The sequence below is a fragment of the Bos javanicus genome, chromosome 7, assembly GCF_032452875.1.
Source record: "Bos javanicus breed banteng chromosome 7, ARS-OSU_banteng_1.0, whole genome shotgun sequence".
Lineage (NCBI taxonomy): Eukaryota > Metazoa > Chordata > Mammalia > Artiodactyla > Bovidae > Bos > Bos javanicus.
Genome location: NC_083874.1, coordinates 8,591,010 through 8,607,140, shown reverse-complemented (window position 1 = coordinate 8,607,140; position 16,131 = coordinate 8,591,010). Strand labels below are relative to the sequence as shown.

General features: G+C 40.0%; 2 protein-coding genes across 3 annotated transcripts in view; both read left to right on the top strand.

Moving 5' to 3' along the window:
• LOC133250500 (olfactory receptor 7A17-like) overlaps positions 1 to 10,291 on the top strand; it is a 57,038-nt gene extending 46,747 nt beyond the window's left edge. The window contains exons 1-2 of one of the 2 annotated variants that reach the window (XM_061421822.1): positions 6,085 to 6,162; positions 9,244 to 10,291. In XM_061421822.1, coding sequence (XP_061277806.1) covers positions 9,261 to 10,193 — 933 coding nt within the window. In that variant the 5' untranslated portion in view covers positions 6,085 to 6,162; positions 9,244 to 9,260 and the 3' untranslated portion in view covers positions 10,194 to 10,291. Of the gene's footprint in view, positions 1 to 6,084; positions 6,163 to 9,243 lie in introns of those variants that run through there. The other variant, XM_061421821.1, reaches the window with a different exon arrangement.
• On the top strand, positions 2,429 to 3,352 carry LOC133250501 (olfactory receptor 7A17-like). The gene has a single exon (XM_061421823.1). It carries the CDS (start codon positions 2,429 to 2,431, stop codon positions 3,350 to 3,352), a length of 924 nt encoding a protein of 307 aa, XP_061277807.1.
• Positions 10,292 to 16,131: the final 5,840 nt, after the last annotated feature.

Here is a 16,131-nt window from a genome sequence, read left to right as displayed (position 1 = left end):
TTTTTCCATATATGTGTACACATTTATGAAAACAAAAATGTGAACCAAGCAAAGGAGATTCTTGCTCATGTGGATATTATAATAGAGAAAACAGAACACAGTAAAATAAATGCATGAATAACATAACATCCTTGGGAATAATTCATCTGAAGAATGGAGACAGTTGCAGCAAATGCAGTATATTATGGAGTGTGAGCTGGGGAGAACTTCGCACTATGTATAAGGAGCAGAAACTGGACTAGTATCAAAAAGGAAGCCTACTGGATATGTCCGAAAGGAAAAAAAAAAAAAAATTTACAGCCCAAGAGTAACAAAGAAGAATTACACAGAGAAAAATAAGAGAAAGGCCAACCTTATTCACTATTGGACCATATGAAAACTAGTGTGGTAAATAAATAGGAATAGGTACAGGATTAAAAATTAGATCAGGGACCTGACACTGATGACATGATGAAGCAAGTGGAGCAATAAAGGTCCAGTGGTCTGTGCTCCCTTGAATCCAAGGTACTTCAGCACCCAAACAGCTCCCTCTTCTCTCTGAAACCTGGCTCCTCTGTTGGGCTCTCTATTCATATTGATTTTCCCTCAGTAGCAGGAACTGCCCTTTTAAAAGTTTTCTTGCCTTTACTGCAGTGGATTCCAGACTTTTTGACTAAGTCCCAAAGTAAGATATGCCTTTCACATCATGATCCTGGGGTGATTGCAAAGAATCAGACGTGACTCCACAATTGCACATGCACACTAGCATGTCTGTATAGACAAACATAGACAAACACACATATCCACACACAGACAGGTACCTACCCACGCATATGACTGAGCAAAGATGGTCATAAATTATTTTGTGTGTATCCTTACTAGTTATGATACACTCTGATACTTTTTGTGTGTTTCATTTATTACATTCTATTTAATTTTTGCAAACCATAGTTAAAACCCCCAATGGGACCTAATCTGAGAACATGAAAACATTCCTCTTGCTTCTTCTCCATGCCTATTCTAGTATTCCCCTGCACCTTTTCTGTCTCTCATTGTCTTTTATTAGCAGCAATTTTTGTGAGGCCATATTCTTTCAAGTCCATGCAATATATATTGAATTAGTTACAGTTCCCCACTAAATCTGCTCGGAATGGGGTAGGGAAAAGGTGGTGAATGTGTAAAATATTGCTTCATGTGTCAAGGTTCTCACAGTCTAGCAGGGGAAAAAGACATGGGATTAAATAAAAGTTACAGAGAGAAGAATAGCCCCACCACAGTGCTGTGTGTGTGTGTGTGTGTCTGCGTGTGTGTGTGTGAACTTGTGTACACCAAAATGTTCCCCTGAAAATACAGATGACAGAATGTCAACCAAATATGAAAACAAAAAGTGGATTGATTTTTGTGCTCAGGATTCCTTGGAGATAAAATTAATAAGGTGCAAAGAACAACTTGTGAATTACGGACTCCCTGTACCTTAGGGTCGGAGAAGGCAATGGCACCCCACTCCAGTACTCTTGCCTGGACAATCTCATGCATGGAGGAGCCTGGTAGGCTGCAGTCCATGGGGTCACTACGAGTTGGACGGGACTGAGAGACTTCACTTTCACTTTTCACTTTCATGCATTGGAGAAGGAAATGGCAATCCACTCCAGTACTCTTGCCTGGAGAATCCCAGGGACGGGGAAGCCTGGTGGGCTGCCGTCTATGGGGTCGCACAGAGTCGGACATGACTGAAGCGACTTAGCAGCAGCAGCAGCAGTACCTTAAGGTTGAGCAGCAGGAAGGTCACTTCATTCCTTAGCATCCTCTGGCCCCCTCTCTCATCACTCTCCCTCTTGTATCTTCCCCTTGGGAAACTGGCTTCTTTGGAGCCTGAATATCTGAAACAGGTGTCTCCTTCAGGGCCTTTGCACCGGCCATTCCTTCTACCAGGCAGGCCTCTCTTTCTTGAGATCTCTGTTCAAATGTTACCTACTTTGTGAGCCTACCTGAACACCCAGTAAAGAATAATACCCCAGCCTCTCTCCATTATGCCCCCTTTTCCTTCATTTTACCTGTCACCATTTAACATGTTATATGATTTTGTATTTGCTAACATTATTTCTCCATCATCCAATTATAGGAACTTTGTCTCTCAGCACACTCTACCTCTTGCCTTGAAGCTGGTAAGTACTCAATTTATGAGTCCCAAAGGATTGACAAAAATCTCATTAAAAGTATGCAATACCTGAACTCTTGGGGAAATGTCTGCAAAAGAACAGAAATTTGTAATCAGAGATGGAACAGGGAATGCCCTGAAGGGGAAAGATTTCACACCAAAATTATAGGCATTGATTTCATGACTGCAAAATATAAATTGTATCATTTGACTATGCCAGTAATGCTCATTTTTGTGAAAAGTGGTCATATCATTTTGGGGGATTTAATTCCAGGTCATTCCCTCCACCACATGGAGCCAGAGAATGATACACATATTTCAGAATTTCTTCTTCTTGGACTATCAAATGAACCAGAACTTCAACCCCTCATATTTGGGCTTTTCCTCACCATGTACCTGATCACTGTGTTTGGAAACCTGCTCATCTTCCTGGCCGTCAGCTCAGACTCCCACCTCCACACCCCCATGTACTTCTTCCTCTCCAACCTGTCCTTTGTAGACATCTGCTTCATCTCTACCACCATCCCAAAGATGATGTGGAATATCCAGATGCAGAGCAAAGTTATCACCTATGAAGGCTGCATCAACCAGATATACTTTTTACTACTCTTTGCAGGGTTGGATGACTTCCTCCTGACTGTGATGGCCTATGACCGGTTTGTGGCCATCTGCCACCCCCTGCACTACACAGTCATCATGAACTCCCGGCTCTGTGGACTGCTGGTTCTAGTGTCATGGATGATGAGTGCCCTGAATTCCTTGATACAAATCTTAATGATGTTGCGGCTGTCCTTCTGTAGAGTCCCGGAGATCCCCAACTTTTTCTGTGAACTCAATCAGGTAGTCCGAAGTGCCTGTTCTGGCACTTTTCTTAATGATGTGATGGTGTATGTTGCAGCTGGGCTGCTGAGTGGTGGTCCTTTCATTGGTATTCTTTACTCTTACTCTAAGATAGTTTCCTCCATACGAGGAATCTCATCAGCTCAGGGGAAGTACAGAGCATTTTCCACCTGTGCATCTCACCTCTCAGTTGTCTCCTTATTTTATTGTACAACCCTAGGAGTGTACCTTAACCCTGCTGATGCACACAACTCACACTCAAGTGCAATAGCTTCAGTGATGTACACTGTGGTCACCCCAATGCTGAACCCCTTCATCTACAGTCTTCGGAATAAAGACATAAAAGAGGCTCTGAAAAGATTCACTGAGCAATAAAAGGACAAACTCTTCTGCAGCTAATAAGTGGATCCAGAAATTGCCATTCTTCCATTAGACTGTGAATATATAATTTGTCTTTTCTATTGCTTCCTTAATTTTACATTTTTTGACTTCAACTTCTGTTTATATGTAAATAATTCAGTTTATTAAGCTTTCCCATTTATTTCATTTTCCTGCTTTCACATATTTTCTTCCAAACTTATATCAGAAATATGTGCAAATTCCCTTTTATTTCTTGAGTCTATGTGAATTTAAGAATAGTATCTTTTCAAGTGACATATATCATTTTAAGTTTTTTTCTTTTATTTTTCTAAAAGAATAGTTAGAAGTTGTATTACTCATATTGAATAAGCTCTACTTGGCACCTTCACTATGTAATTTAAGTAACTCACTTTATCAGGCCTTTTCTTCTATCTCATACAGAATAATGACTGAGAACCACTGACCTAGAGCAAGAGAACTAGAAAATTCTCATGTTCTAATCACCACACACACCTTACTCACTTCATAGCTTTGGGTTTTCTTTATTTTAAAAATTTAATTGGAGGCTAATTACTTTACAATATTGTAGTGGTTTTTGCCATACATTCACATGTATCAGCCCATGGGTGTACCTGTGTTCCCCATCCTGCACCCCCCTCCACCTCCCTCCCATCCCATCCCTCTGGGTCATCCCAGTGCACCAACCCTGAGCACCCTGTCTCATGCATTGAATCTGGACTGGTGATCTATTTCACATATGATAATATACATGTTTCACTGCTATTCTCTCAAATCATCCCACCCCCGCCTTCTCCCACAGAGTCCAAAAGTCTGTTCTTCACATCTGTGTCTCTTTTCCTGTCTCACATACAGGGTTATCGCTACCATTTTTCTAAATTCCATATACATGCGTTCAGTTCAGTTCAGTCGCTCAATCATGTCCAGCTCTTTGCGACCTCATGATTCATAGCACTCCAGGACTCCCTGTCCATCACCAACTCCCGGAGTTCACTCAGACTCACGTCCATCGAGTCAGTGATGCCATCCAGCCATCTCATCCTCTGTCGTCCCCTTCTCCTCCTGCCCCCAATCCCTCCCAGCATTAGAGTCTTTTCTAGTGAGGCAACTCTTCGCATGAGGTGGCCAAAGTACTGGAGTTTCAGCTTCAGCATCATTCCCTCCAAAGAAATCCCAGGGCTGATCTCCTTCAGAATGGACTGGTTGGATCTCTTTGCAGTCCAAGGGACTCTCAAGAGTCTTATCCAACGCCACAGTTCAAAAGCATCAATTCTTCGGCGCTCAGCCTTCTTCTCGGTGCAACTCTCAGATCCATACATGACCACAGGAAAAACCATAGCCTTGACTAGACGGACCTTTGTTGGCAAAGTAATGTCTCTACTTTTGAATATGCTATCTAGGTTGACTATACTGTATTGGTGTTTTTCTTTCTGGCTTACTTCACTCTGTATAATAGACTCCAGTTTCATCCACCTCATTAGAACTGATTCAAATGTATTCTTTTTAATGGCTGAGAAATATTCCATTGTGTATATGTACCATAGCTTTCTTATTCATTCGTCTGCTGCTGGACATCTAGGTTGCTTCCATGTGCTGGCTATTATAAACAGTGCTGCAATGAACATTGGGGTACACGTGCCTCTTTCAATTCTGGCTTCCTCAGTGTGTATGATGAGCACTGGGATTGCTGGGTCATAAGGCAGTTATATTTGCAGTTTTTTAAGGAACCTCCGCACTGTTCTCCATAGTGGCTGTACTAGTTTGCATTCCCACCAACAGTGTAAGAGAGTTCCCTTTTTTCCACACCTTCTCCGGCATATATTGTTCGTAGATTTTTGGATAGCAGCCATTCTGACTGGAGTGAGATGATACCTCATTGTGGTTTTGATTTGCATTTCCCTAATAATCAGTTTAATCACCTCACCCTTCTGAACCACAGTTTTGCAAATTTAGAATGAAGCTTATAATTGTACATCCTCATAAGATGTTCTGTTGCAAAGTAACAAATGAGACAACAGATATAAGATGCTAAGCTCAGTCCATGGTGCATTAAAAGACCCATGTGGATCTCTTATCATTACCAAGTTTTTTATGATTAAAGGATTAAACCCTAGCTTTTTACTTGTGTTAAAACAGAAAACACCTAATTGATGTGTCAAAAGCGTTTTTAAGTCAGGGATTATTTTACCTATGTTTTCATAGCAAAGGAACACAGCTCTATCCATTATGGAGGAGGAAATAATAATTTTCTGGATATCTCAAGAGCTGCATTCCCCATCACAAGATAGTGCTTTTGGAACCAAGGGACCTAGTCCAGACAGGTTCCTCAGACTTAGATTTGGAGGACACGTTGACTCAGGGTTGCAGAAAGTGTCAGTGTTAGAACTCTGGAATACAGGCGTGTTCATGGAGTAGTAATAAGAATTGGATACACGACTTCTAACCTGGTCTCCTGGGAATGACCAATCAGCTGAAAAAATTCAATTCTGTCCAGACAAGTTCCCCTGAGGAAATGATGTGTTTGAAGATTGAGGTAATAGTGGAAAATGTGCTGAACATGTATAATGAGCAGATAAAGCAAATACACAGAGCTATAAATATCTCCACTGCTGCAGTGTCTGAGCAGCTCCACCTTGAGCTGAATGGGGCATGGTTTTGCATTTGGATTCTTAAGTATGGTTCAGAGACCCACGCTTCACTCTTTCCTTCTTTCTTGTCTGGATTCAGAGCTTCAGTCTCCACCATCAACCCTTCAGGAGGAATTTGGATTTCCACACAGAGACCTTCCTCTCAGACTTCCTATCTGGGTGAGTCTGAAAGCCTAGCAGGAGAAAGTCAGAGAGGATGAAACCCAAAAACATTTACCTGAGGTCACCTGAAAGCCCAAACTGCTGGTCCAGAGCCAAGGGTGTCTTAATAACTTATAATCAATTTGTTTCATATGTAAAAAAGACAAGTGCCTATTGCATTCAGCAGTTCAAGAATTGTTGATAATTATGTGATGGGGATGAAAACCTAGTTAGGGGAGACTCAATAAGAAATGGCAGGCACAGTGGTGTCAGTAAACTTTGAATATTTCCAAGGATATTTGCAGTTTAAGAGAGTAGGGAAACATACTATTTGGTCAAGAATGACTTGCAGTGAAGTGATGACATTTTATGTATTTATTTTTGATTTTTGAGATGGGGTATATTTGAGCATGTTCTATATTCATAAAGAAGATCCAGATCAATGGAATAGCTACTACCCAGAAGCTTACAGTTCTTAAGACATATTTCATAGAATCTTTTCTCACATTGAGTATTCACTTGAAAAAAATTGAATTTAGTATTCAGAGTCACATTATGCTAAAAGGCTTAATTTTGCATTAGGTTTGTTACCTGGGAGGCTGAATATATTTGGGGGGGTGATTAATCATTTGCTTTTCTATTATGTATTATCTATGCACATTGTTTCATATACTGGCATTTGAGTGTTATTGTTTCTTTCTTTTTTGCTCTATCATTTCCTCTGTAATTTTATGCATACCTTTATGAAGGCAACAGAATGTATAAAACAGGTGAGGTCTCTGATTATTTGGATCTAACATTTTAATGGAGAAATATTTCAGAATAAAATAAACGCATATATTGCAAAGTGTCATCTGATACAAATCACATGAAGGAAGGGATAGGTTCTGTGGTGTTTATAGGATTTTGTAGGGTATATTATGAGGAGTTTATCACAGGTGGGACAAGTCTCAGAAACAGAAGTAGAGTGTGACCAAGGGGTTTGCCATCAAAAAAAAAAAAAAGAAAGAAAGAAAACCAAAGCACGGGAATAACAAAAATGCCACTTAAGAAAAGTGATAGGGGACCTATGTACTGGCTAAGTAGTGAAGAATCCACCTGCCAGTGTAGGAGACATGGCCCAATCCCTGATCCAGGAAGATCCCACATGTTGTGGAGCAACTGAGCCTGTGCACCACAACTATTGAGCCCGTGATCTAGAGCCCAGGAGGTGCAACTTCTCAAGCCCACACACCCTAGAGCCTGGACTCTGCAATGGGAAGTCACAGCAATGAGAAAGCCGCACCACAACTAGAGAGCAGCCCCCGCTTGTTGCATTTAGAGAAATGTCCGCACAGCAATGTAGACCCTACACAACCAAAATTAAATAAATAAAATCTTTTTTAAAAAGAAAGAAAAGCAGTAGAAGGGAAAGTCTCATTCACTACTGGACCATATGAAAATAAGTGTGGACAAATACACAGAAATAAATATGGAATAAAGAATTGACCGAGGGCCTGATGTGGACACGGTAGTGAGGCACTGGAGGAATAGAAGTGCAGTCAGTGTGTGGGCCCTTGAGCCTGAGGTCACTTCAGCCCCACACTGCCATCTGCTCCTTCTGCAATCTGCTCTTGCCTTGCCCTCTATTTATACTGTTTCTCCCTTGGCAGGGACTGGTCTCTTATAAATGTCTTCTTGCATTTATCGCAGTGTATAAGAAACTTTTTTGACTCTGTCCCAGCTAAGACATGCCTTTCATATGCGATCTAACCATACCTGCATGCATGGGCATGAACATACACAAACACAGGCTTCTGAACAAAGAGAATCAGAAAAATCCTACTGTATGTGATGCAGTCTGACAGTTTAATTTTGCATTTTATTTTTTCTATGCTATTTTATTTTTACAAACTACATAGTCTGAACCTCTAATAGGTGTGAATCTCAGAATATGGGAAACATTTCTCCAGCATGTCTTTGAAAACTCTGTTAATGTTTCCCTGGACCTTTTTGGAGATTTCTATGAGAACATGTCTTTTTCATTCCTTCATACAGTATGTATTTATTCAGGTACTGCTCACAACTAAACAAAATCTAAGGAGTTGAAGAGTATGGCACTTATAGTCTAGCAGAGAATAACAGATGCAGAATTAATTAAAACCTCATAATGATAATCCTGTATCTAAATGACTATAAATGAAATTCCCTGTTTTCTGTACAAATTTTTTTAAAAAGAGGAGAATTCATGAAAGAAACGATCTGAAAAAGAAGTCTGAAAAAAGAAGATGGTGTTTTGGAGATAGGGAGGGGTGAAAATTCCAAATAGAGTGGTTGATTCTCTAAGGACGTGCATATAAGTTCTGAATCTTGAGCCTGTGGCATCAAGTGAAGCTGTGACTCAAGTTGAATATTCATGAGATTGATGTGAGTGAAGGCAGCACAAGGCTGAAGTGGTGGTTCAGTCACACGTAGAGTCAAGGCTAGGATTTGAAGCTGTTGAATTTGGGGCTTGTTTCACAGTGGGGAGTCACTGGGAGAGAAGGAAGTCAGGGAGTTGGTTGTTTTGAAACACAGCTGTTCCCTCTGACTAGCACACACTTCTACCCAGAGAGACCCATGTCTCCTTTTTCCTCTTTCTTGAAGTCTCTGATCAAATGTTTTCCAGGCTACCTGAACACCCAGTAAAAAATAATACCCTCATCAACTCTCTTCTTTATATTTGATCTATTTTCCTTTACAGCACTTGTCAACATATGATCATTTGTATGAGTTTTTAAGTTTTTTCCGTATATGTTTTCTCCACCATTGAACTACATGATCTGTTGTCTCTCAGCACCCTCTCCTCTTTCTCCAGAATTCGGTAGGTCTTAAATTTGTATTCCCTCAAATGCATGACAAAATCCCTCATTACGAATGTAGAATACTTGACTACTGGGGGGAAAAGCTGACTGTAAGATAGGCTTTCCTATTTGGAGGTGGCACAGGAAATTGGCTTGAAGGGGAAATTTCTATACAAAGTCATGAATATTTTTTGAATGCAAAATATAAATGTTAGAGTTTACCTATGTTTGCAATGCCAATTTTTGAAAAACTAGTCATGCTATTTTTTGTTTCTAGGAAGTCATTTGCATCACATGGAACCCAGAAATGAGACACCAATTTCAGAATTTATTCTCCTGGGATTATCAAATGAACCAGAACTACAGCTCCTCATATTTGGACTTTTCCTCTCCATGTACCTGATCACTGTGATTGGAAACCTGCTCATCATCCTGGCTGTCAGCTCAGACTCCCACCTCCACACCCCCATGTACTTCTTCCTCTCCAATCTGTCCTTTGTAGACATCTGCTTTATCTCCACCACCATCCCAAAGATGTTGAAGAACATAAGGACACAGAACAAAGTAATAACCTATGAAGGCTGCATCATCCAGATGCATTTTTTCATACTTTTTGCGACATTGGATGCGTTTCTCTTGACTGTGATGGCTTATGACCGCTTTGTGGCCATCTGCCACCCCCTCCACTACACAGTCATCATGAAACCCTGGGTCTGTGGACTGCTGGTTCTGCTCTCCTGGATAATGAGTACTCTGAATTCCTTGATACAAAGCGTAATGGTGTTGTGGCTGGCTTTCTGTACAGACTTGGAAATCCCCCACTTTTTCTGTGAAGTTAATCAAGTGGTTCAACTTGCTTGTTCTGACACTTTTCTTAATGACCTGTTGATGTATTTTGTAACTGGGGTGTATGGTGGCATTTCCCTCACTGGAATTCTTTACTCATATTCTAAGGTAGTTTCCTCTATACTAGGAATTTCATCTGCTCGGGGGAAGTATAAAGCATTTTCCACCTGTGCCTCTCACCTCTCAGTTGTCTCTTTATTCTTTTGTACAGTCCTGGGAGTATATCTTAGCTCTGCTGCTACTCGCAGCTCACAATCAAGTGCTGTTTCCTCAGTGATGTACACTGTGGTCACACCCGTGCTGAACCCCTTCATCTACAGTCTGAGGAATAAAGACATAAAGAGGGCTCTGAAAAGGATCATTGGGATGGCAGCTATATAAGGACCAGTTTTATCGGGGCTGGAGAAATGCCTGTGATTTTAGGGCTCAAAACCTCAGAGCCCAATTCTTTGATCAGGTTGCTGAAGTAGAACTTGATCTTTCTATTTATTTCTCCAAATTTCCATTTCATTGAATTCAAGGCCTCTACATATATTACCAAATGAAATTATATACTGGGGAATTATACCAACTTCTGTTGTGTTCCCCATGAGTGTGTAGTCAGCTGTAAATCTCTCTACATAAGCATCTGAATGCAGAGTTCCAAAGAATAGAAAGAAGAGGTAAGAAAGCCTTCCTCAGGAATCAATGCAGAGAAATAGAGGAAAACAACAGAATGGGAAAGACTAGACATCTCTTCAAGAAAATTAGAGATACTAAGGGAATATTTCATGCAAAGATGGACTCGATAAAGGACAGAAATTGTATGGACCTAACAGAAGCAGAAGATACTAAGAAGAGGTGGCAAGAATACACAGAAGAACTGTACAAAAAAGATCTTCATGACCCAGATAATCACGATGGTGTAATCACTGACCTAGAGCCAGACATCCTGGAATGTGAAGTCAAGTGGGCCTTAGAAAGCATCACTACAAACAAAGCTAGTGGAGGTGATGGATTCCAGTTGAGCTATTTCAAATCCTGAAAGATGATGCTGTGAAAGTGCTGCACTCAATATGCCAGCAAATTTGGAAAACTCAGCAGTGGCCACAGGACTGGAAAAGGTCAGTTTTCATTCCAATCCCAAAGAAAGGTAGTGCCAAAGAATGCTCAAACTACTGCACAATTGCACTCATATCACATGCTAGTAAAGTAATGCTCAAAACTCTCCCAGCCAGGCTTCAGCAATATGTGAACCGTGAACTTCCAGATATTCAAGCTGATTTTAGAAAAGGCAGAGGAACCAGAGGTCAAATTGCCAACATCCGCTGGATCACCGAAAAAGCAAGAGAGTTCCAGAAAACATCTATTTCTGCTTTATTGATTATGCCAAAGCTTTTGACTGTGTGGATCATAATAAACTGTGTAAAATTCTGAAAGAGATGGGAATACTAGACCACCTGACCTGCCTCTTGAGAAATCTGTATGCAGGTCAGGAAGCAACAGTTGAAACTGAACATGGAACAACAGACTGGTTCCAAATAGGAAAAGGAGTACATCAAGGCTGTATATTGTCACCCTGCTTATTTAGCTTATGGGCAGAGTACATCATGAGAAACGCTGGGGTGGAAGAAGGACAAGCTGTAATCAAGATTACCGGGAGAAATATCAATAACCTCAGATATGCAGATGACACCACCCTTATGGCAGAAAGTGAAGAGGAACTAAAAAGCCTCTTGATGAAAGTGAAAGTGGAGAGTGAAAAATTTGGTTTAAAGCTCAACATTCAGAAAACAAAAATCATGGCATCCGGTCCCATCACTTCATGGGAAATAGGTGGGGAAACAGTGGAAACCGTGTCAGACTTTATTTTGGGGGGCTCCTAAATCACTGCAGATGGTGACTGCAGCCATGAAATTAAAAGACGCTTACTCTTTGGAAGGAAAGTTATGACCAATCTAGATAGTATATTCAAAAGCAGAGACATTACTTTGCCAACAAAGGTCCGTCTAGTCAAGGCTATGGTTTTTCCTGTGGTCATGTATGGATGTGAGAGTTGAACTGTGAAGAAGGCTGAGCGCCAAAGAATTGATGCTTTTGAACTGTGGTGTTGGAGAAGACTCTTGAGAGTCCCTTGGACTGCAAGGAGATCCAACCAATCCATTCTGAAGGAGATCAGCCCTGGGGTTTCTTTGGAAGGAATAATGCTAAAGCTGAAACTCAAGTATTTTGGCCACCTCATGCGAAGTGTTGACTTATTGGAAAAGACTCTGATGCTGGGATGGATTGGGGACAGGAAGAGAAGGGGATGACAGAGGATGAGATGGCTGGATGGCATCACTGGCTCGATGGACGTGAGTCTGAGTGAACTCCGGGAGTTGGTGATGGACAGGGAGGCCTGGCGTGCTGCGATTCATGGGGTCGCAAAGAATCGGACACGACTGAGTGACTGAACTGAACTGAACTGAAGTGATGTTGAGTAAGGATGCCATGCTCTTTTGTCTTGAATCGGTTTATGGTTATTTCTGTATCTATGCTGATGTATTTACAGAAAAAAAAAATGAGTTTTTCATGCGAATTACTTATATTTAATTTCAACATTTCTATATCCATAAATGACATTTGACTTCCTTCTCAGTCAGAAGACAACTCTCACCAATGTTAAGTGAGAATCAACTGCCTAGGCCCTAGATTCAACCCTTAGCCATTCACCATCGAATTCTTTTCCATTTAATTAAGTTATTGGAATATAATTACTCAAATAAACTGCATATTTAAAGGGTACAGTTTGAGGGGCTTCCCTGATGGTCCAGTGATTAAAAATCTGCCTTCCAATGCAAGGGACACAGGTTCAATCCTTGGTCTGGGTACTAAGATCCCACATGCCACAGGGCAACTAAGCCCCTGCACCTCAACTAGAGAGCTCACATGCCACAGCTAGAGAAAAGCCTGCACACCATAGTGAAGAACCTGTGGAGTCTAAATAAGTAAATTTAAAAAATGTATGATTTAATGAAATAAAAAGCTATCCAAAACCGAGAACATAATGCCTATTTCTCTTTGTGTTTAATTTGACAGTGCACATAGCTTTACATGTTTTATTATGTAATTGTGAAAAAATTTAAGCTCCTGAGCCTGTTTCCTTGTTTATGAAGGTGTTGTGAAATACTAAACAAAACTTCATATGGATGCTATGAGAAACAAATGAAATGTGTGGACATTTCTTTCTTAATCCAAAGAAAACAGCTAAGGGCTAAAGTTCATTTCTGTGTGTATACATTTTTTTCTTTCAAATAAACATTGGAGTACACATGTGTGCATGCACACAGACATCTTCTCTGTGGAAAGGAAATGAGAGAAATTGGGAAAGAATGGAAATGAAAATAATGAACATTTGAATTAATATAAAGTAAAAATATAGAAATATGGACACAAAAATTTAAAGTGAAATGAGTAACCTCAATTTGATGTGAATTACTTTTCCTACCTCAGTGTCACAAAAGAATCACAGGAAGACAGTTGACATTTACATCTACAAAATAAAAAATCCATTGTATCAGTTAATGAGGCAGAATATCTTCAAATTGATTTAGTATGTTTTTTACTTAATATGGGCTTTTATTTACTTAATATGGGTTTTTGACATAACATGCCCTTACGCAAGCTAAGCTAATGAATGGAGAAGATTAAATTTTATTTTTGCAAACAAATTTTATTAAATAAGTGTCTACATTTGACTTCTAGTCCAATTGCAAAATACTTCCACACTAGTTGCTTAAATAAACACATTTATTCTCTTGGATGTCAGAAGCTTAAAATGAGTCTTGTTGGGCTAATATAAAATATTTGGGTGACAGTTCAAGATGGCAGCATAGAAAAAAACAGAAAGGGCTCAAATAAATCAGAAATGAAAGAGGAAAAATTACAATTAATATCATAGAAATGCAAAGGACCACAAGAGACTACTATGAATATTTATACTAACAAATTGGACAACCTAGAAGAAACAGAAACATTCCTACAAAACAAACATTTTCCCAAGAGGGAATTATGAAGAAACAGAAAATATGAATACACTAGTTACTAGTAAGGATATTGAATCAGTAATCAAAAATCTCACAACAAACAAAAGTCCAGGACCAGAAGCTTCACTGATAAATTCTAACATTAAAGATTTAGTATCTATCTTCCAAAAACTTTCAAAAAAATCAAAGAGGAAAAATGCTTCCAAACTCACTTTACAAGGCCAGCATTGCTGCTGCTAAGTTGCTTCAGTCGTGTCCGACTCTGTGCGACCCCATAGACGGCAGCCCACCAGGCTTCCCCATCCCTGCGGTTCTCCAGGCAAGAACACTGGAGTGGGTTGCCATTTCCTTCTCCAATGTATGAAAGTGAAAAGGGAAACTGAGGTCGCTCAGTCATGTCCGACTCTTAGCGACCCCATGGACTGTAGCCTACCAGGCTCCTCTGCCCATGGGATTTTCCAGGCAAGCGTACTGGAATGGGGTGCCATTGCCTTCTCCAAGGCCAGCATTACCTTGATTCAAAACCAGACAAGGGCAGTAAAAGAATAAAGAATTGTAGACCAATATCCTTGATAAACACACATGCAAAAATCTTTGAAAAATATTAGCAAATAATTCAAAAATATATCTAATGGATCATACATCAAGATCAAGTGGGACTCACTTCAAGGATGCAAGAATGGTTAAACATCCTCAAATCAGTCAAATGATACACCAAATTAACTAAAGGAAGGATAAATATCATATGATAATTTCAGTGTGCTGTGCTAAGTCGCTTCAGTCATGTCCATTTCTTTGTGACCCCATGGACTATAGCCCGCCAGATTCCTTTGTCCATGGGACTTTTCAGGCAAGCACACTGGAGTGGGTTATCATTTCCTCTTCCAGAGGATCTTCCCAATCCAGGGACTGAAACTTTGTGTCTCCTGGATTGGCAGGTGGGTTCTTTACTCCTAGCGCCACCTGGAAAGCCCAATCATTTCAACAGATGCAGAATAATCATTTGACAAAATTCAATGTTTAAGGGGATGACAGAGGATGTGGTGGCTGGATGGCATCACTGACTCGATGGACATGAGTCTGAGTGAACTCCGGGAGTTGGTGATGGACTGGGAGGCCTGGCATGCTGTGATTCATGGGGTTGCAAAGAGTCGGACACGACTGAGCGACTGAACTGAACTGAATGTTTGTTTATGATAAAAGCCCTCAACAGAGTGGGTACAGAAGAAGCATAGCACCACACAATATAGGCTATAAATACAAGTCCACAGATAACATTATACCCAGTGGTGAGAAGATGAAAACCTTTCCTCTAAGATCGAAAAAAGAAAAGAATGCTCACTCAGGCCACTTTCATTCAACATAGTATTGGAAATCCTAGCCACCGTAATTAGACAATAAAATGCAATAAAAGAATCCAAATTAGAAAGGAAGAAGTAAAACTGTCACTATTTCACTTTTCACTTTCATGCATTGGAGAAGGAAATGGCAACCCATTCCAGTGTTCTTGCCTGGAGAATCCCAGGGACAGGGGAGCCTGGTGGGCTGCCATCTATGGGGTCACACAGAGTTGGACACAACTGAAGCGACTTAGCAGCAGCAGCATTTACAGATAAAATGATACTATATATATATATTTATATATTTAAAAATTCTAACAAATAACTTTTTGAACTAATATATAAATTTCATGAAACTATGAGATACAAAATCAACATACAGATACCTCTCGTGTTTCTAGACTCTAATAATGAATTATCAGAAAAAGAAATGTAGAAAACGATCTCATTTAAAACTGCATAAAAAATAAAATAACTTGGCACAATTTATGAAAGAGGGAAAAGACTTATACACTAAAATCTAGAAAACATGGAGGAAAGAAATTGAAGAAGTCACAAATAAATGGAGATATACCTGAAGTTCATGGATTGAAATCATTAATATTCTTAAAATGGCCTAGATATTTTTCCAAAAAGGCATACAAGTGGCAAACAGACACATAAACAGATGTTTCAACAGCATTAATTACCAGGAAAATGCAAATCAAAACAGAAAGAAATCATGTCACATTCTTTAGAATGGCTATTATAAGAAAGATGAGAGCCTGAGAGCTTATTCATCCTGTAACTGAAAGATTTTACTACACTCTCCCTATTATCTCCACCCCCTACAACTTTTCTATGTAGTTACAAATATTTAGTCACGCAGTCATGCCCAACTATTTGTGACCCCTTAGCGGAGAAGGCAATGGCACTCCACTCCAATACTCTTGCCTGGAAAGTCCCATGGATGGAATAGCCTGGAAGGCTGCAGTC

Excerpts from the sequence above, each read along its gene's own strand:
- LOC133250501 (XM_061421823.1), top strand. The coding sequence starts at position 2,429 with ATGGAGCCAGAGAATGATACACATATTTCAGAATTTCTTCTTCTTGGA.